The following is a 20,948-nucleotide window of genomic DNA, read 5'->3' on the forward strand; positions in this document are numbered from 1 at the left end:
TAACTTTCAGTCAACTAGTATCATTATGTTATGCACTTAATATAAACTAATTAAAATGTCTTCTGCAAGATACGGAAAGCCGATGTCTATTCTTTGTTTTTATTTTAGAGAAAATTTTGCAATACTGCCACAAGCGTCCGTACATAGATTACATTGTAATGTAGATAAAAGAAATAGAAATTATATTACTAAAAGTTACAGAACAACATCAGGAATATCATAAATGTTCCATACCGAAAACGTGAAGGAAACAAAAATATGAAGATAGCTGAAAGGAAACCCATCATACGTTTGCTTGATTAGAATTAGAAAGGTATAAATGAGCGAAGCTCACATTCCCAAAATCTTGGCTGAATATTTGAGGAAACTGGGTGTAAATACGTACTACTCTGAGATGAAGAGATTGTCACAGGCGAGGTGATGGGCCACAGCCAATCTGATGACTGATAAACCAAAAAAATTGTCTCTTTGCTGAGACCAGCCAAATATAAAATATTATATTGATTTGTTGAGGAGCAGTCTTTTCAGGCAAATAATGTTAAAGGTAACTGTACTGTTGTGGAATATGTGATAAGCTCAACTGGGTGAAACCTACTGCGTCGTGATCTCTGACTGCATGTTCATGCTCACCTACCTTATAGGGGAGCACGTCAAAGGACTTGTACCCATTCACTATCTCTCTAGGGAAACGCTTACTTTTTACATTCAGACGGTCCTTGGTTCGCTCATATAGATCTGTTCTCAGAATTAAAGAACTCGTAGTCTGCAGGGGCAATTATTTGGAACATTCATACTCATCTGTATTTTTTAAAAGAGCTTTTTACTAAAGGAATTCGCAGATAGTATCTGGTGGAAACTTTCTGATCATCCATTCTGAGGATGAATGTCAGGGATTCAGAAGATTCTGTAAATACACCCTTATCGCTGCGACTGTGAAAAGTATGAACCGTCAGCAAGCAGGGCTCCAGTTTAAGTTAGAGGCACTCTAGGTAGGTCCGCGCTTCACATTAGAGAAAATATTTTCTCAGTTGCTTTAGTTGCTCCACTTCCCCTACGGGTTACTGGATAGTGCGAATAAAGTACTGGAATGCAGACACCAGTATTTCGACAGGTGAACGACCTGACACTATCAAGGCAGAAATGGAACAACATATTACCGCATATGGCAAATTAAATACCTGGTAGGCAGGGCTTACAATAACCAGGACGACACTGGCTCCACCACACAAGCTAACTAATACGCTTGCAAATTTTCTAGGCCATTGTAAGCGTGCGTGACTCTTACTCTTTATGTAAAGGGTGTTCTTCGATGACATTAGGCTGATGTCTACCGCGTCAAGTGCAGTTGTGACATGTCAGACATCGGTCAGCACCTCTAAGTAGAGCGTAAGCTTCACACACGCTTACAACAACTGAGCAAAAACGCGATCGCAGATGGCATATCAAAACTGCTTGGATCTTGGTGTGAGCTTCCAGTGGCTGCGATAGTACTTTATTATTACGGTAGCTGTTGCGATTAAACGCGAAAGTGGTATCATAAATAGAGAAGGAGGCTTTTGATTCATTTCTGGCGGAAACAATGCTCTCTCCCTGATCAAAAAAACGGAGGGACGAAAATGTCGCCACTTTTTCACCTGTTTTATGTTAAATGTTGCTAATGTGTGACGCTGATTATCATTGGTTGTGTGGTGGTGATAGATGTTTACTGTGTGTGTTGCCCCTCTGCATACCATGTCTTTTGGTGCCTAAATGACGTAGTTGTGACGAAAAGCGAACTGTCGTCTCTACGCCTTGAAACTGACGAGTTGTTCACCCGTCGAAAAGTGGTTGCTGTCGAAGACGTTGCCAAAGTCTATTACCGTTTCTTATTTGAAAATTCGATGTGCCAGACGACAATTGTGGTTCATACTTGGATTTGGATTGCAATCATCACGTACTTGAACTTCGTAAAAGACACATCTGTTTAATACAAAATTAAGTATAGTAGTTTTTCCTTTGGTAATAAAAACTCATTAATACGAGTTGTTTGAATGTTGTCTAGTCATCACCGAAAGCAGATTTCCTAGACACCCCATATTCGAGACTAGGCAGTATTCAACAAAGGGTAGCAGGCGAAAGCGTTAAACAATAAAGTAAAATATACAAATTTGTAAAAAACGGCCACTTTACTAGAAGAGATACCCGCCAGGAAAATAGGAGATTTTCTCAATCAACTCTTGTCATTGGTATAACAATGTGTGGCGAAATAATAAATAATATTCATACTCTACATAATGAAGTCAAATCTGGAATATCGGTAACAGCCCAATTGGTAAACACTAAGAAAGTAATTTATGCAAGAGCTTATTCGTAACATGGTGACTGGAGAGAGCAGAAATACCTTAGGCAATGGTAAATTTGACCTCTGTTAAGTTTAAAACGGTCACATGTGACTGATTAAAATAGAGTATTAGACGATTCTGAGTTCATTAAAAGGTATGTATTTTTCCTGCATTCCTGGAAGACACCACTCGGCCCAGTGGCAGCTGGGACTCATCTGAATCGATACAAATCTAAAGCACTAAATCGACTTTCTGCCGCTACCAACCTAGCCTGACTTCGTTATGAAACAGCAATGAGTTTAGCATATCGTCTGCCTATGAATAAATAAGAATATGGGGCATGCTGAGTTAACGAGCCACGAAACAGAAGTCAAGGCACCGGAGGACACACAGAACAGCGACAACAATGCCAGTACACTCCGCATTGTAGGCTATAGTGCGCATCATTTCCGATGGTGGCAGAGTTTAGGTTCGATCTGCGCATCTGACGTCACAAAACACGGTCAGCCAATGAACAGAGAACAACGTTGCCAGAGCTCGACTGCAATGCAGAGCACAGACGAGTGGCTTCAGTTTTAGAAACTTTCAGTCATAAATAAAGTAACTGAACAAAAGCAATGTCTTGATAGCAGACTTTCCTTCATAGAAAGTTTGGAAAAAACAATCTTTATACCAGTTGCTTCATATTAATTAAACCAAACAAGCAATAAGCCTCCTAATTCAGGCGATAGCAAGGAAAGGTGTTTGTATCACTCTCACGAACCGCTTTTTCGCAATAAAGAACAGCGGTAATTGTTTATTTCCTATTTTACTTCGACGAAACGTGAATAATTCATAGTCATACCAACAGTGTTTGTTGATATTGTGCGTTGTCTTTCATAGTCCTTCTGGAGAATATTTAAATCACAAGCTGCGTTAGCGTAATGGTTAACGTGCTAGACTACTAAGTGAAAAATTCTGAATTCAAACGTTGTTCGGGTTACTAGTTTGTTTATTTAAAAACAATACTGAAGTGTCTTACTTCATGAATTGTATTCGTTTGAATGTATTTTTTTTGCAAATTCTAGTTCTTTGTCTCTTCATTATTATCATAATTAGTTTCGGTTTTCCTAATTTTGTCCTCCAATATTTCTTTTCACAGTAATTACAAACAATGAAGAGGCACTCATACAATATTCATGTTATCTGTTTTGTTTGTATATATTCTCTTCCACAGTCGCTGTTTTACTATTCATATTGAAATATACTCTTTGCGATAGCATAAAAAGTATTATTTAGAGCAGAGTTTCGGCTCTTACGTTGCCGAGCTACTTGATTGTCTGACGCAATTCTTCGCTTCGCTGCTTTGGTAACATCATCATATTCAATGTTTCCGGTTACTGATCTATGTTTTGGCAAGTATTTGCTGTCCGTTTTGACAAACACAAATTTTTTGCGCACTGCGCCTCACTGACAATATATTTTAGTTTCTATGTTTTATTTATTCCACAATTCAGTTTTGTGTACTTCGCCAATTTTGTTTTAAACAGGACTTCTTAGAAAAAAGCGAAATGACTCTGGTATAAATAAAACTTTTATTACAGTCGCGAAAGACGGAATATTTCTCAATATTACATACGGCACCTAGCTGGTACTTAAATTAAATGAGATATTATTATACAGTAAACTTTATATGAAATTTAGGTATATTGTCCACATTTCACTCTCAACATTGTGGTAACTAAAATCGTGCATAAGGAAAGTTTCATGTAATGCTGTACTACATTTAACGCTGCACAATAACTGCGTTGAACATCGAAACGAAATTAAGTCATTTATGGGGGGAAGGTATCAGTCAAGAAGATGTGTAAAACTCAAATTTTTGGCCCAAATAGTTTTTGTGAAATCGAATGATAAGTGTGTCAAAGCAGTCGGAACATCATGTGTCAGCACAGGCGAGCAGTGCAGTGATTACAAAATCGCGTACACTGCGGAATGCGGGGAGCACGTCTCTGTAGCAGCGAAGGGGTTAATACGGCCGTGGTGGCTTTACTTCATAAACTGCGCGCTCCCCCCTAAACGTAAGTTAGCGAACTATATTATACTATGACGCTGCTTCTCTTGGCGCGTGCGTCGTTTGCAACTGGCAACGCAGCAATCTCCCGCGTTTGGGCGGGCATGCGTGAGCCGCCAAGATAAAAGAATTCAACTGTAGTCTAAGACTGATAGTGACACGAGACAAGTGAATATCGGTCCCAGGTGATACAACGTCTAGCGACTTCTGTTGGATTTGCTACCACCATCAAGTTCCGCTCCGAGTGTCTTCCTGTAGTGCTTCATTAATAACCTACGTGGCTACGGTGCAATAGCAGATTGCAAGAAACATATATACGAGGGTTGGAACTTTAATAGAGACAACTATTTACAGCTCGTAAAAATAGATACGTGTTTCAAAGTTTTGCAGATCTTCAAAGCAGTCGCCAGCATTGTGTATAACCCGTTGCTAGCGATATGTAAGTCGTAGCATACCCTTAGCAGTGCCAGTTGTGTTGACAGTTCGAGCGGCACGGTCTATTGCCTGACGAATTTGTAGAAGTTCTGAAGGGGATGCCGTGAAGTGTTCCCTTCAGTTCAGGAATCAAGTTGAACTCACGAGGGCTTAAGTCAGGGGAGTGCAGTAGGTGGTATAGCACTTGGCAGTCCCATCGGTCAAACAAATCAGTAACAGCTTGCACTGTACGTGCTTGAGCATTATCCTGCACAATGGTCAGGTGCTGCAGAACACTGTCTCTAAGCTGGTCATAGGTTGTGTTCCAAAATGAACAGCATAGAGACAGAAGTGATGACACTTTCTGCAGAACCTGACCATCATTTTGCAGGACAATGCTCAAGCACGTTCAGTGCAAGCTGTTACTGATTTCTTTGACTGGTGGGTCTGCTAAGGACAATACCACCTACTGCTCTCCCCTGACTTAAGCCCTCGTGAGTTCAACTCGAGTTCTAAAATAAAGGAAACACTTCACGGCATACGCTTCAGAACTGCTACAAATTCGTCCGGTAATAGGCCGTGTCGCTCTGTGAACAAAACTGGCACTGCTAAGAGTATCCTATGACTGTTGATGGTGTTAGGACAGCAACCAGCCACAAATTTACTTTCAGTTCCTTTATTCAAAGGCTGCCGTTACCGGTTTCAAATCGTTGTGATTCACCCTCAGACGGTTTACATGCTTTCTTTATGACATGTGGTGTGTTTTTTTACAGATTAATTGTCCTAAAATATAAATAATACGTAATTATAAACACGCCACACACAGATGGTTGCGTTACAGATTTTTGTTGGCTGTGTCTTACGTGAATCGTCGGTTTCGAATGTTCGTTTCCATAAAATTCGTCCAGCAGATGAACTGAACACTTAAGATTTGTCACTGATTTCTACCACGCACCATAAGTTTCGATACATACAAAGACCTTACAAACATATGAGTATCACAGATGCAATGATATATCGTAACATTTGACGATGATGTCCTACGTTTGGAAAGGATCATATATTCATTTACACAACTGTAATGCCTTTTACACTAGTACAGAGACATTGATTTTTTTTGGAGTTGATATTGCTAAATTAATTATAAAGTTTTATATATATTTAGAACTGTATAGGTAAAATAGTATATTATTTAATTATATTTAGCATCATAAGACTTATAGTAACATATAAATTTGCTACTTGATCTGCAGATAGGTGTACTAATATTATTTGCTTTGGAGGCTGGAAAATAATTTTTCGAAATTTTTAATGAAAAGGGTGTCAGCTACCTCTGTTTGTTCGTTAAGGGTATAGTCTGGGGTGCTGTTTTTCTGTGTGTCTATTTTTAATTCTTCTAATATATTCATACTGGCTCTTTTTTCTGCTAGATGCAAAATTTTTAAGTTGTCCTCAATGTTTCCCACTGAATGGTTTTCTTGAGCAATATGGGCTGCAAATGCTGATTTGTTTAAGTTACCAAGTCTGAGAGTATCAATATGTTCTTTGTATCTAATTCCAAAACTTCTGCCTGTCTGTCCAATGTAGAATTTTGGGCATGTATCACATTTGAGTTTGTATATTCCTGATTTACAGTAGGGACTCTTTGAGGTATTTACATCATGGATTACTTTTTGTTGTACTTTATTATTTGTGGAAAAGATGATTGTGATATTTTTCTTCTTTTTAAATAAGTTTGCTATTTGGTATGAAAGTGGGCCTATGTATGGGAGAGTAGCATATTTAGGTTTGGCTTGAGTGGCACACTGATTTGGCTTGAAGTGACTGCTGTGAAGTGGATCTGTGGTTTTTGTCTGCATTTTGTTGTGGAGTTTTTCTATCATTGTGGGTTTATATCCATTATTATGAGCAACTGTTTTATTTATATTTATTTCATTTTGTTGGTCTGTGTCACTCATTGGTACTTTTTTAATTCAGTGTAGCATCGATCTGAAACATTTGTCTTCAAACAACAGCCACGGGCTCCATCATATCATATGACAAAATTGCATTATCCTACGACTTCCCCACCGCTGACAACGGGTTATACACAATGCTGGTGACTACTCTGAAGGTCAGTAAAACTTTGAAACACGTATCTATTTTGTGGGAGCTGTAAATAAATAGTTGCCACTATTAAAGATCCAACCCTCGTATGTAGTTACAATATAACTGTCGACTTTGCTCTATGATATGTTCTACAACATCATACATCACCACGCCGCCGTATGACATTAATCGAACGCAGTTCTCTGACTGGTTCCGCCTTTTATGTTTTGAGTCAACCGTTCCCGTTGTCAGTTTCCATTTTGCATATTTGTCCTAAAAATCACTTTTAACATAAAGTGTGACACGTTTTACGCAAAATAGGAATATATATCAAACTCCAATGTTTTTAAGGGGGTATCTTCAGTAGTTCAAATCATAAAACATGTCACACGGTACGAAAAATTGATTTTTAGGACAAATATGCAAAGTAGGAATTGACAACGGGAATTGTTAACTGATTACAGAAAAAGTGGAACCAGTTAGAGAATTGCGTTTGATTAACGGTGTAGGGCGGCATGCTGATGTATGATTTTGTAGAACATCCCATAAAGCAGAATATACAGTTAAATTGTAACTGTTCTATCGGTCACAGCCTAAACACTACCTTCGATATCGCAACGTTTTCCAAAATACTGCCAAAAGTGTGCGATACTGATGATAGTATATATCACTGTTGCTTGCTTCACTCGCAAGCTCTACTGTTAGATCCCACCAAACCATCACCTGGGAAATGGCCACATAACCTAAACAGTAACTCAAAGTTATTGATTTCTTTTATCGCAACAAATGCCATTAATTGTTTCTTTCCCACAAGAGGCGCCAAATCTGACACCGTTGGCAACTTATTAGCATATTAACTGTTCAGCTCTGTATCTGCCTGCCTCTAAACGGAGTGGTCAGCGAATCTGACTGCCATGCAGCAGGCCCGGATTCGATTCCCGAAGATTTTCTCCGCTTGGGAAATGCGTGTTGTGTTGTTCTCATCATCAACGACACGCAAGCTGCCCAACGGAGTCACCTAAAAAGACTTGGAGCTCGGCGGCCGTTCTTTTCCAGGTCATTAATGGCAAACGAGAATTTGACTTCAGCTCTACACGCGTTTAGGAGAAAAACAAAAAGTAATTGACCAATAAATTGCATTTCATGTATATTTCTTCTTCAGGCCCTATATGGAAATTAACCAATATACAAAGCAAATATTTATAGATCCTGCGGAATTAGTGTGTATATGGGTACACTGCAAGGCTGCAAACGGACTGAAAGTAAGCGCTTTGATGTTTTAAATTTAATGAGGTTATTATTTTGTTGAAAAGCTGCATCTCATTACATTTATACTTTAGTAACGTAAGTTGTAATGTTCCTGAGCAGCAAGATGTTTTTGTGTGTGCAATGAACGGGCAGAATCGCATTGATGCAGGGATTATACTAGATACAAGCAATATTGGCGTCTGTTAAATCTACCATTAAAACATAGAGGACGTAGAGAATAAACATTTTTAATAAGAAATTTAATTTATCAGTGTTTCCTTTGGACTGGAAATCAGAAGTAGTATTCCAACAGCTACACACGCTTTCAGTGAACAAATACAAGTACCATTAAACAAATCGTTTAGTATAAAAAAGAATTAAAATTTGTCGGAACGTTCATTTTGAGTATGTTCCTACATGATTGTGAACGATGGACACTGTTGAAGATAGACGGAAGGTGCTTAGAAGCGATGGATGCGTGTGGTGAGAAAGCAGACAAGGATCATATGAACAGGGAAGAAACAAATAAATATATACTGATAACCACTGGTGATCTGAGAAACCTCAAAGCAATGGTCCACAAAGAGAAAATAATAAATTTCACACATCTGTTTAAAGTCAGTAAGTTTTTGACGCATAATGTGGAAGGAAATGTTTAGTGAAAGAAAACTAACTGGAACACAGAGAAATAAAATACTTGAAAATAACAATATTTAAAAAATCAAGTGCCAAAACTATGAAGAACAAAGACAGCACAAAGTAGGGAATAAATACAGCTTCTAAAAGGTGATGCTAAAGATGGAAATACTGCAGTTTAAATAATAGGTTAACGTCGGAATGCTATACTTAAATTATGTTATGTATATAACAAATTACCAGGACGACGAGTTTGTATTTAACAACGAATTACTATTCTAGTTCATTGTAACATTTGGAGATTTTTTAATAAATGTAATTGTTCATATATTTGTTTTCTGATGTCCTAATACTTCGAAATGTGGTAATTTTTGTTTAATGTTTCTCGAAAGACATTACTTTACGAAACTTTGAACAAGTGCTGTTATATTTATGCTCTCGTGGATGCTTACCTTAGATGAATACTGTTTTAATTTTGCGTCATTGGACTGGTGCATTTTTTGCTGCTTATTTCTGTAAAAGAGAAAACATGCTGCTTAATAACTTAAATTTTACATTGACATCTCTAAAATGAGGAATCTCAGTTAGGAATAAATATGTTGCATTACTATTTCGGAATTTCACATCTTGTGTGCAGAATAACAACTAAAATGAGCTACAATAATGTCTCAGACCAGAGAGTGACTACTGCAGAGATTATCATCGATCCCGCTTTATTACTCCGTGTGTTCTGTGGCGTGTAAGTCTGTCTTTTTTTACTGCATTTTTCATCCTGTCTTTCTTGCCACGTACATTATTTGTTATGAGCATTTTGGGAATTCTGGTAGGATACTGCAGAACACATTCATCATTGCAGTTGCGCAGTATATACGAGAAATGCGTTTCGTAAAGTTTATGTGCGCTAGTGACATTTTATTTTATTCATCTCTCAACTTTCTCACAATTTTTAGTTAATTTAATTCTTATCTGGTTCTTTTTGATTGCGTTTAAGTATTAGACCATTTTAGCCCAAGCGTCAAAAGCGGGCATTTGGGGCGCCGGTCTGAAAGTGAAAAATTTGCATACAGGGTGCGTCATAATCAGCCACGGAAACTAATACAGGTGAAGCTATAAGATAACAGAAGTAAACACATTGGGAAAAATATTATGTTTTTCTTTTCAGGTACAAACATAAAAATTTTGATCAAGTTTATCAAATTTTCTGAAATCTAGGTACTAACTGGTGAGTTTTTTCCAGACGTAACGCAGAAATTAAGCGGTTGAACAGTGTCTTACTTTTAACACGTCAATTTTTATTTCTTCCCCATTTTTTCCGATGGAAAGTGAAATAAGATGATATTTTAAACCCGAAACGTTCCATTGTTAAAGTTAAAAATTGCAGAAGTGTTAGAGTTTCATTATTTCCACATATGTTGACAGAGATCACATTTTTACTGAAACAGGAACAACACTACCTCTTTCTGCTTTCACTTAAGCTGTCAGGAAATACCTTACGTGGAAATTGTTCCATCTTTTAATATTTAGCGCTTGAATAATTTATTTCTGCTAAAGGGGATAATCTATGTAGCATTTATTTTAATAGCAAAAACAAACTCATTCCTACGATTAGCACATTTGGATTTATTTTTCGAGTTCCCAAGGACCGAGAACCCATGGAAAGGCCACTAAAGTCTGGGAAGGTGGCGGCAAATTGTACGTCGCTTGTGTGGAATGATGTTCTCGAACCAGCCCAGTTTTTAGCTGCAGCAGCACGCATGTGTCCCAAGTCTACAACTTATGCGTTACAAATAATTATTTTCTTTCTACATCGTAAGCTTATGATACCATTATTAGTTACAATAACAGCACGTTATTTCATACATAATTCCACTAACCTGTTTTTTTTTTTTTTAAATCCTAATCATTCGTTTTAAAAAGCAGTTTACACATGCAACAGGGCACTGAATTAAAATGTTGGTATTACGCCCCATGTCCGGGTTGCAATACCTGTTTTAGAAGTCGGAAAAACCCACATGCTTAACGAAAAAACTCCCCGTTTATTTGACTGCATAGCATTGTTACTGAAGGTTGATAATTATAGTGAATATTTCATAAACCGTACATATTATAAAAATAGATGTACATATGTGTGTATGTTCCAGGCCACTTCTTAAACCACTGGACCGATTTCAACCATAGTTGATACGCATATTCCATACTGTCAAACAGCAATCGCTGTGGGGTGGGGGGGGGGGGGGGGTCGGGAGGAGGAATCACCTACCTATCATAGTTAAAGAGACATGACGGCATAAGTTACGAAATGCGTGGAAAACTGCCGCATCATGCACGCGTTTAAAATTTATTAATTCTGTGCTACTAACACTATTCGAAATGAATTTCGCAAACAGTATCCACATATGCCTGTAAATTCACCTACAAAACTGTATCATGGTACTACACAATAATTCAGGAGAGTCAACGTAAGGAAATCCCTGCCATCTGGCAGCGCTTTTTGCAACTTTCAGCTATAGACGAAAAAGTTGCCGTCTATATGTGGAGCTGTGAAGAGATGTTGTCTTCGAGACCTTTAATAAAATCGCAGTTTAGACAAGCGAAGCAGCTGTGCCCAGCGTACACAAACTATTTCATAATTTCAAAGGTGTTTTCTGGAATACATGGAAATGAAATGTTTTCGTTATTACGTTACAAAGACTGTTCATTTTTTTGTTTAGAAAATTAGCAAAATGAATACTTAGGCAATGCTGAGTTCGTCAGCTAGTTATTTTGTGGAAAAAAATCTACGACGGAAAACTTGCAACGTACGGGAAGTTTTATTGTACAATTATCTAGATCTTGGAAAATATCTACTGGTAGTCTTAGCCGACCTTGAGTTGCTATCTGACGTAAGTTGGCTCTGTTTAAACGCGCGCTTATGTCCCCAGTATCGTTTGCATCGGAATTATCATTACCCTCTAATTATTCAACAAAAATATAGTGATTGCTAGCTACGAAATCAATAATGCGCTGATTAGCTTATGATACCAAATTAGGATTTATTCAGAAAACAGGATGAGCAATATTTTTAGCCTAACATGACAATCCAATACACTCCCTAACCTAACTAGCCTTTCATTGGCATAATGTATCCTCTTTTCTTGACTCCTTAAGGCAACACGGAACCCGCAAGTGACTCTAGTGAAGTTCTGTCTGAACGGACACAGACTCAGAGAGCGCCAATCAAAGAGCTAGTGGAATACGAACTCATTTACAATGACAGTGCCCTACTTTGGCTGATGATTGCTAATATCACCGTAATTCTCCGTGATGATTACGACGATCGGCCCAGCCAACGTCGTGATGCCGTCTTTCCCGTGAGCGAGCTTGGCTTTAATCTCAAAGGTGGACGTGATTTCCGTCAGTAAACTCCTGTACGTAAGCGTTCAATTGCGGAGTCCAACAGGAGTCAATACTCAAGTTACTTGCACATATGCCAAGAGTAGTTGGTCGACTCAAGTGCGCGGCAGCAAAGGTACACTTCAGATTGCGTATGAACACCACAAATCTGTTCCTCTTCTCACAGGAACAAATAATGCTACGTGGGTGGAGTCGTATGCTCTACACTATTCAGACTTGGAGAGTGACCACTGGAGTCAATACCGGTAATTTCTCCAACCTACTTCTCTCCGCGCTCTCCAAGCAGGACAACCAGACGCCGCGTCTTTTCCGGTCCAGTGCCGACCCCAAAGTCCTCATTCAGATTTTTGAAAACTTGGCCGTTATTCGCCGCATGGTTCCGTGCGCGTTGGTAGCCAATCACGACACAGACCTCCATGTATCCGTGCGCGTTTGTACCCAACCACTACACAGAATTCTCATGCGGTTACTATTGCCGCCAAACTTTTAATGTGTATCTCTACGCGCTCTGCGCCAATCCCATCACAGTCTTCCACAAATTTTCCAGTGTGGTGTGAAATCGTCTTTCTCTCTTTCGCATATAGCTCCTTCTCACTTCTTGTTGTGATGGCCCAGCCTCTCCCAACGTCTTTCGTTGCCTGAAGTGCCAGCCGACAAAGGGATCGGCCGTGTTCCAGCCTTTGCGGTCATCTCGTTAGTTTAACATGACACACACAGCTTCCTGTTCTGTGCCCATTCTCTCCTACCGGTGGGCCAGTTACCTCGATTTGTTAAATGTCTATCTCTGTGTATTCTGTGTATTAGTACCGATTTAGCATCATGTAAGGTGCAAAATCTGCTACCTTACACATCAATCGTGTTACGGTGATCTGGCCAGCTGCATGAAAGTGGCCATTCCTTTTTGAGTAATTCTTCCTAAGGAATTTTTTCTAATTTCACATATAACATTTGTGTGATGTGTACTTTATTGCACATGCTTCGGCACAACTCATCACCAAGAATAGACTTGGCCAGGACATTCAGGAAAGACCCTATTGTTACATCCTGGTAGTGGTAGTACACGTAAGCTGCTTTATGGACAATCTTTTGTGTCATGGTGCGGTTTATTCCCAATGGTGCAAACAAGCATGCTACGGCTTATCAATATTGGAGTTACCCCACTTGAAGGAGACACAGTAATTGATAATTGTTTGCACTTCTTAATCTGAAAACTTTTTTGGTGCCCCACAGGACGCCTCTACTTTACCCATTTCTAAACAGAGATGTTGGCTAAGCAACGTACTTCGTTTGTCTTCAGTACTACGGCGGCCGAACTCCCCCGCATGGGGCCTCTCGACCAACAATGGCATACGATCATTTCCATTTTCAGTACCCATCGTTGGTCTCCTGTGCCTTTTCGGACAACAGTTCGTGCGTTCTCTTGCTGAGTTGTGACAATTGTCCCCTAACCAGTTCATTTATACAGGGTGTTACAAAAAGGTACGGTCAAACCTTCAGGAAAAATTTCTCACACACAAAAAAAGAAAATATGTTATGTGGACATGTGTCCGGAAACGCTTACTTTCCATGTTAGAGCTAATTTTATTGCTTCTCTTCAAATCACATTAGTCATGGAATGGAAACACATAGCAACAGAACCTACCAGCGTGACTTCAAACACTTTGTACAGGAAGTGTTCAAAATGTCCTCCACCCTCCGACGCATGGAATCCCTGATGCGCTGATACAGCCCTGGAGAATAGCATATTGTGTCACAGCCGTCCACAATACGAGCACGAAGAGTCTCCATTTGCTACCGGGTTTGCGTAGACAAGAACTTTCAAATTCCGCCATAAATGAAAGTCAAGAGTGTTGAGGTCAGGAGAGCGTTGAGGCCATGGAATTGGTCCGCCTCTAGCAATCCATTGGTCACCGAATCTGTTGTTGAGAAGCGTACGAACACTTCGACTGAAATGTGCAGGAGCTCCATCGTGCATGAACCACATGTTGTGTCGTACTTGTAAAGGCACATGTTCTAGCAACACAGGTAGAGTATCCCGTATGAAATCATGGCGGTGAATCGAGGAAGTACAGTGTATACTGACGAAACTAAAATGAGCTCTAACATGGAAATTAAGCGTTTCCGGAACATGTCCACATAACATCTTTTCTTTATTTGTGTGTGAGGAATGTTTCCTGAAAGTTTGGCCGTACCTTTTTGTAACACCCTGTATATGCTGCATCTGTAGTGAGCAAGTCACCTTGCGCTGTGTGGCTCAAGATATTTCTGGCAGCACCATCATTTCCCCTCTTTTACTGTTCTGTTCGTGCAAGGTGCGTGGGACTACCGAAAAACTTCCTTACACCTCTCATTTCTCTATTTCTTTGTAATCATTTCCCAAGTCGAATGTGGGAGGAAGTTAAATTTTGTCTGACTCTTTGTGAAATGTACGTTCTCCGAATTTTAATAGCAGACCTGTATGTGATACACAACTCCTGTTTTGTGGTATCACCCACTGTCGTTGGTTGTGAGAGTCTTCGTTAACGCTCTCGTGTTTACTAAACGATCCCCTGACGCGACGCACCGCTCCAGACGTTTGGTTCAAAATGGTTCAAATGGCTCTGAGCATATGGGACTTATACATCTGAGGTCATCAGTCCCCTAGAACTTTTTTTTTTTTTAAAAAAAAATCTTTATTTTAACCAATGTTATATTATGATACAGAATAACCCACCACCTGAAGCATTAGTGGGTCTTTGCTTACATACAATAATACAGTTACTACAGCATTCATTGCTTAATATTATTACCTACTTTTTAGTGTTAGTTTTTTGTTTTCGCTATGGGCATTTCTACTTCTAATATTAACCTACTTAACCTAACTGCAACGTTACACACGTGCCAGCGTGAGTATAAACCTACTGTTTGTGGCCGGGCCCACTGAGCTGATCCCAGTGGGCATGCCCCTGGCACCGGGCTGGCCCAAGACGTTTGAACCGCTGCAGTTTATACTAAGGTATTATCCTAACTTATCCTACTTCTTAACCTATTCCTACGCTACTGTCAATTTCGGTGTGTTGGTCAAATCCGGTAGAAATGTGCACCCTCCTCCTGGTCCAGGAGCGTGGCGGATCCCAGCCGTGAAACGGCTGGCCAATTCCACGTCCGGCGGAAAGGGACGGGTGCACTTAGGTCTGGTCAGGTGTTTGTCAATTTCGGGTTAATTTTGGTTGTTCCTAAGAAAGTCCTTTAATATTTTGCCCGAGATCTCATTCGCAAGATTATTTAAAGTTTGAAAGTGATCCTCGCGCCTGAGTAAGTGGTACGTGTCTTGATTTGGTAGTTGGAGTCTGAGTTGTGATGCTACTTCGTCAAAGAGATGGCACTCATACACCACATGGTCTGGGGTGCCCTGTGGGGCCCCACAGTCGCACGCTGGTGTAGCCCGTTTCCCGAATCTGCATAAGTATGCTGGATAGGGTCCATGTCCAGTGAGGAAGTGCAGAAGTCCTCTTGATGGCTTGAAATATCTGAGCTGTAAGCGCTCCTTAATATTTGGCAGCAGTTCATGCGTTCTCCGACCTGTGTCGTCCGCATCCCATTGCTCTTGCCAAAGTTCTTCCCCCCTATTTCTAATTTCCGATTTAGAGCCCGTGTAGATCCCCATTATTTCTATCATTTTATCCCTGTTGCCTTTCTTGGCCCAGTACCATGCCGCCTGTTCTCTTATTTTAATGTCCAGAGGACACAGCCCCATGAGTACTAATAGCGCCCCCCCTGGTGTTGTTCTATATGCTCCTACAGAGCGCAGGAGCATATTCCGCTGCACTCTCCTCACGGCCATGGCAGGCATGACCCTCGTGAGCCTGTGAGCCCAGACTCCTGACGCGTATCCCACAATGGAGGTCAGTATGCTGTTATGATATAGTTTGATTAGGTCTGGTGGTAAGTGAAACCGCTTGTGTCCTATGCCAAAGAGTTTATTCAGTGTTTCTAGGGATCTCTGTGTTATTGTGTCAACATGCGATGTACAGTTCCATCTCTCATCGACGATTACGCCCAAGTACCGGGCCTCACGTCGCCGAAGCACTGGCGAGCCGTCTAGTCTCACCGTCGGGTTCCTAACTAGTTGTCCCTTGAGCAACAGATATGTAGACTTACTGGGTGATATAGTCATTTTTGTTCTGTGACACCATGTGGTCAAGATAGAAATTGCTCTCTCAATTTTCGGTTCCAGTTCTTCGCGGCTGCGGCCGCCAACCAACAGAAGGAGGTCGTCTGCGTAGGCTATGCCCTCTAGCACATCCTCGCTATTCTGCAGATCTTCTAAGAGTGGTTCCATTGTTATGTCCCAAAAGAGTGGCCCAAGGACAGAGCCCTGTGGACACCCCTTTGTAATCTGCTTTCTAACCCTCCCGCTAGGGGACGATAGCCAGACCTCCCTTCCCTCACAGTAGCTCCTAAAACAACCATATAGCGGCCCTGGACACTCTTTCTCTCGCAAGCGAGAGAAGAGCGAGGGCCACCACAGATTGTCGAAGGCGCCGCTGATATCCACCATGATGCCAACAATGTATTTGTGCGGGGCTGAGCCACAGACCTCCGCGGCAAGGGCGATAGCGTCAGACGCTGATCTCCCCGACCGGAAACCGAATTGCCTGTCGCACATCCCACACAACACACGATGTGCAGCCAGTCTGTCTGCCAGCAACCTCTCAAAAAGTTTCCCCAGTATGTCTAGTAGGCAGATAGGCCTGTATGATTTGGCTTCTTTTGGGTCCTTATCTGGGCCTTTCTTAAGTATTACAACATTTGCCTTCTTCCAGGTGTTAGGGAATTTTCTGAGTCTCAAGCACTCATTGTACAACTTGGTGAGAGGTGCCACCAGCTGGGGAGCCAGGAACTGCACCACTTCCGTTGTGATACCGTCTGGTCCAGGAGCCTTCCCCTTTTTGAGGGCTTTTATCTGGGCTTCGACCTCCTCTTCTGAGAAGGGATAGACCATACTGTTGTTTTCATAATCTTGTCGGTCTTCCTCCCTGATCAGCCTTTGTACTTCTGTATCCTCTTCTTCCACATCATCAGGCAGCAGGACCCGGAGAAGGACCTCGGCAGTTTCCTGCCAAGTCTCTGTCATCCGGTCCCCGCTCCTGACGGTGGACAGCACCATGGGCGATCTTATTTTCTCCCGTACTAGTTTGTAAGGGGTACCCCATGGGTCTGTGGCGAGTTGATTTAAAACAAATTTTTCCCAGCTTGCAAGTCGGACTGCCCTGAGCTCCTGTTGAAAATGATCCTTCGCCTCTCTGTAAATTTGTAGCCATCGTTGTTTTTCCCTCCAGACGGCACACCGCTGGTAGTACCTCCTAGCCCTCCTTACAGACTGGCGCATCTGTTCTAGTTCTGTCGACCATGGTGTTGGGGAGGCCGCGACGGCTCTCCTCCTGGTTGGTACAGCTGCTTTCACCGCTCTGTTGACTGCACTCACCAGTTCTTCGGCGTATAGCTCCACGTTTACGTCACCTTCCGGCCATGTCGGAATGTCACACTCTCTCGCCAGGCGATCCCAGTCGGCCTTATTGTAATTGAATTGCAGCTCCCACCCCATGTCCCAGCGGCACTCCTTGTCTCCCAGTGAAAAGGTAATCAGATTGTGGTCACTTGTTGTCATGTGTTCCCATATTTTCCAATCAATTACCTTGGTTGCGGCGTTGGGCGTTACCAAGGTAATATCAATATTGGTACCTTCTCCCCCGCCACCTGCATAGGTAGGGGGGTGCCCTTGCTTGTTAGCGACCATGAGCTGTAGGGCCATGATGGTCTCTTCAGCCTTTTCTCCACGTTCATCTCTTGTGCCGCTGAACCACAGGGGGGACTTTGCATTTATGTCTGCTGTGACTATTATTCTCCGCCCCTGCAGTGCCGTGGTTATCTGAGTTAGTTTATCTAAGAACTCGTCAATCTCCCTTCCGTACTGGAAGTACATATTAATGATGTACAGTACCCCGATGGGTGATTGCAACTCCACGACATTGCAGTGGTCATCAGAAAGCTGTGTAAGCACTGTAACTCTCAGTGCCTTGTTAATAATTATGATTGCAGCTTTTGGCTCACCTGTGCTATGAGTTATTTGCCAGTTGGCAGCTGTAAAGGGGATCCGTCCAGCTTGAGAGTATGGCTCCTGTAGACAGAGTATGTCAAGTCTCCTCTCCTCCACCACCTTCCGGAGTTCCTGCGTGACTAGTCTGCTGTTATGACAGTTAATCTGCCCTACGTTTATAAGGCTCAGTGGAAAAGTATGTTCTAATATGCGATTCTGGCCAGGTCTTATTCCAGTCGTGTGCAAGCCTTCCATTTGTAATTACAGACTGGTGATATAGTTCTTCCAGATCAAATTTTTCGTTTCGCCTTTCGAATACTTTTTTCACCAAGTCACGCAGGGCTCCAAAGTCAGTGGGGAGATTCATTGTCTTGAGCTGTATTCTATCTACAGCCTCCATTACCGAAAAGGTGACGTCTCTACCATATTCATGGCCAACACGCACCACATGCCTTAAAGCGGTGGTGAGGACAGCCGGCTCCTCCAGGCGCGATAGCTGCAATGCCTGTTCCAAATTTGGGTAAATCCTCCTTGGATCCACGCCCATGCCTCCAAAGGAGGGTGGATCTTTCAACGTACTCGTACTGCTCACATCATTGATTTGTATTTTCCCTTCATCAGCTGTGTTGTCTTTGATTGTCGGGAAAGTCAAACTCCCTACCACAGGATGCCCTTTTGGTCGCTCATGATCTGTAATCGACCTTCTTCCCCAGCTTGGAGGAGAGGGTGCGTCCTTCTGCCCACTAGGGTCTGTTTGAATCCCTATGTCTACCATTTGCACTTTTCCAGTAGTTGCATTGTTGAACTTCCGCAGAAGTTCTCTAAATCTGCTTGCTCTCAACGCATCCCTTAACCTCTTACTGGGCGACTTCCTTTTGGGCTTCCTGGATGCAGGAACAGACTCAGCCATAGTCTATTCTTGCTATAAGCCGTTGCTCGAGCATCCTGTATGTAGGGCAGCTCCTTCCAGTAGCATTGCAACTTTTATTTCCTCTCCTCACACAAGGGATACATATCCCTGTTTTACAACAGGTTTTCCTTGTATGGTTTTCTGCCCCACACCTGGAGCAGGCCGGCTTCCTCTCGCAATGCTTGTGGACATGGTCCAGATCACCGCAGTTATGACATCTGGGAACCACCAGGTAGTCCCTCACATTAATTGCGTGAAACCCCATATAAATTCTGCCCATAGCGGTCAGTTTGCGCCACATACTCCCCGAGACTTCCGCGACGTGATGGACAACATCACGATCGCGGGGTCCCGTTCTGAAGCGCAACTTAAATTCATTTTTGAAGGCTTCCATATTCATTTCCTCGAAGTTCTGTTCTTTTATGGTTTCATATATCTCATTTTCCTCTATTGCCACAGGTACATCATATAATATCACTAGCGGATTCCGCTTTTTAGGCGGTTCGCATTTCACTACCTTATTAAGCTTCGTGTGATTAAGTATTTTTTCCCTGTCTTCTTCTGTAGCAACATTTACAAAAACCACATTTTTGGTTGCCTTAACTTTGTTTATTTTAATTTTTTCTTTTGCAGGGTTCACCGTTGTGGTGAATATTTCTTGTACTTTTTTAGTATCATGTCCGGACAGGGGTATCAAGAAGACCGCCGTGTCCGGCCTTTTCGACACCTTGGCGATTGTCTCTTTTGTGGTTTGCGTTTTTGGAGCCGCTTGCGCAGCTACACCAGCCCATGTTTTTGTCGGCTGTTTACGTAAACGCTCGTTTTCTTTTTCTAGTTCTTCTAGCCGCCCCTCGAGCTTCGCGCTAGCGATCGCCCAGGCGGCGAGCTCCTTTTTGATGGACAGGACAGCAGTATTGCTTATTTTGCCGTTCTTTATACTAGAGTCCAATAATTGATTTATTCTGTTGTGCCAGTCAGTTACATTCTCCTCGTTTTGCCCCAGGCCCTCTTCTGGGACAGGAACAATAGGCATCGAACACCTCGAATGCACACTCGAGTCACTCGTCTCTTGTTCAGCCATGATGATGTAGACGAGTGAAAAAAGTTGGGAGCCCGTCTCTTACCCCGGACCGGCTCCTCTGGCATGGGGGGGGACTTCTTGCAGCTCGCCCACCGACCTCGCCCCAAGGTCAAGGGCCTTCTCGAACTGCTGGGTTCAGCGCGCCGTCGCCAGCGCACTGGTCCCCATCGATGGCTTCATCATCGGCGATTTCACGCGACGCTCCTCGGCAACTGCACCCCGCACTCCGGAGAGGCGGATGCACCTCTCGTCCTTCGCCGCCTACTAGCCCGAGTTTCCACCTTTCGGCCAAGGACCCACTCCTACTCAGGTGGCGGGCCGGTCCCCCAGACGTTCGGCGGTCTGGACCCAGTTAACCTAGCCCAGGCGATGTCACCACCTCCTGGGTTTGGCAGAACACGCCCCGGTTACCCAGGGGCGCGGCGAGGCACCCTTGCCGACTCGCGCCGCGATCCCACGCCGACAAACGAAGTCGCCGGCATGCAGAGCTCCTGCTGGTCTGGGCCCTGCGAACAGAAGGGACAGATGTTCGTCCCTCGACACAGCTCCCCCTGTGCCATGCACCCTTCGCTTTCGCATCGGGTTGGGTCGCAGCTCTCCCTTTTGTCGCAAGGCAAAACGCCAAGCTTAACGTCTGGCACCACGGGAAGACGGAAAGAGCCACTTGGGAAGGAGAGGCTATAGGAGACGCGTCACTTCCCCTGTGAGGACTGCCGCGGCACGCC

At 42.5% G+C, this 20,948-nt stretch overlaps 1 protein-coding gene across 6 annotated transcripts in view; it reads right to left on the bottom strand.

Moving 5' to 3' along the window:
• LOC126278426 (uncharacterized) overlaps window positions 1–9,444 on the bottom strand; it is a 140,424-nt gene extending 130,980 nt beyond the window's left edge. For 3 of the 6 annotated variants that reach the window (XM_049978537.1, XM_049978542.1, XM_049978539.1), the window contains exons 1-2: window positions 9,369–9,429; window positions 9,213–9,273 (exon numbers count right to left, since the gene is read on the bottom strand). In XM_049978537.1, coding sequence (XP_049834494.1) covers window positions 9,213–9,257 — 45 coding nt within the window. In that variant the 5' untranslated portion in view covers window positions 9,258–9,273; window positions 9,369–9,429. Of the gene's footprint in view, window positions 1–9,212; window positions 9,274–9,368 lie in introns of all 6 variants that reach the window. The other 3 variants (XM_049978540.1, XM_049978536.1, XM_049978541.1) reach the window with 3 other exon arrangements.
• Between the last annotated feature and the right edge of the window lie 11,504 nt (window positions 9,445–20,948).

Source organism: Schistocerca gregaria, chromosome 6 (genome assembly GCF_023897955.1).
Source record: "Schistocerca gregaria isolate iqSchGreg1 chromosome 6, iqSchGreg1.2, whole genome shotgun sequence".
Lineage (NCBI taxonomy): Eukaryota > Metazoa > Arthropoda > Insecta > Orthoptera > Acrididae > Schistocerca > Schistocerca gregaria.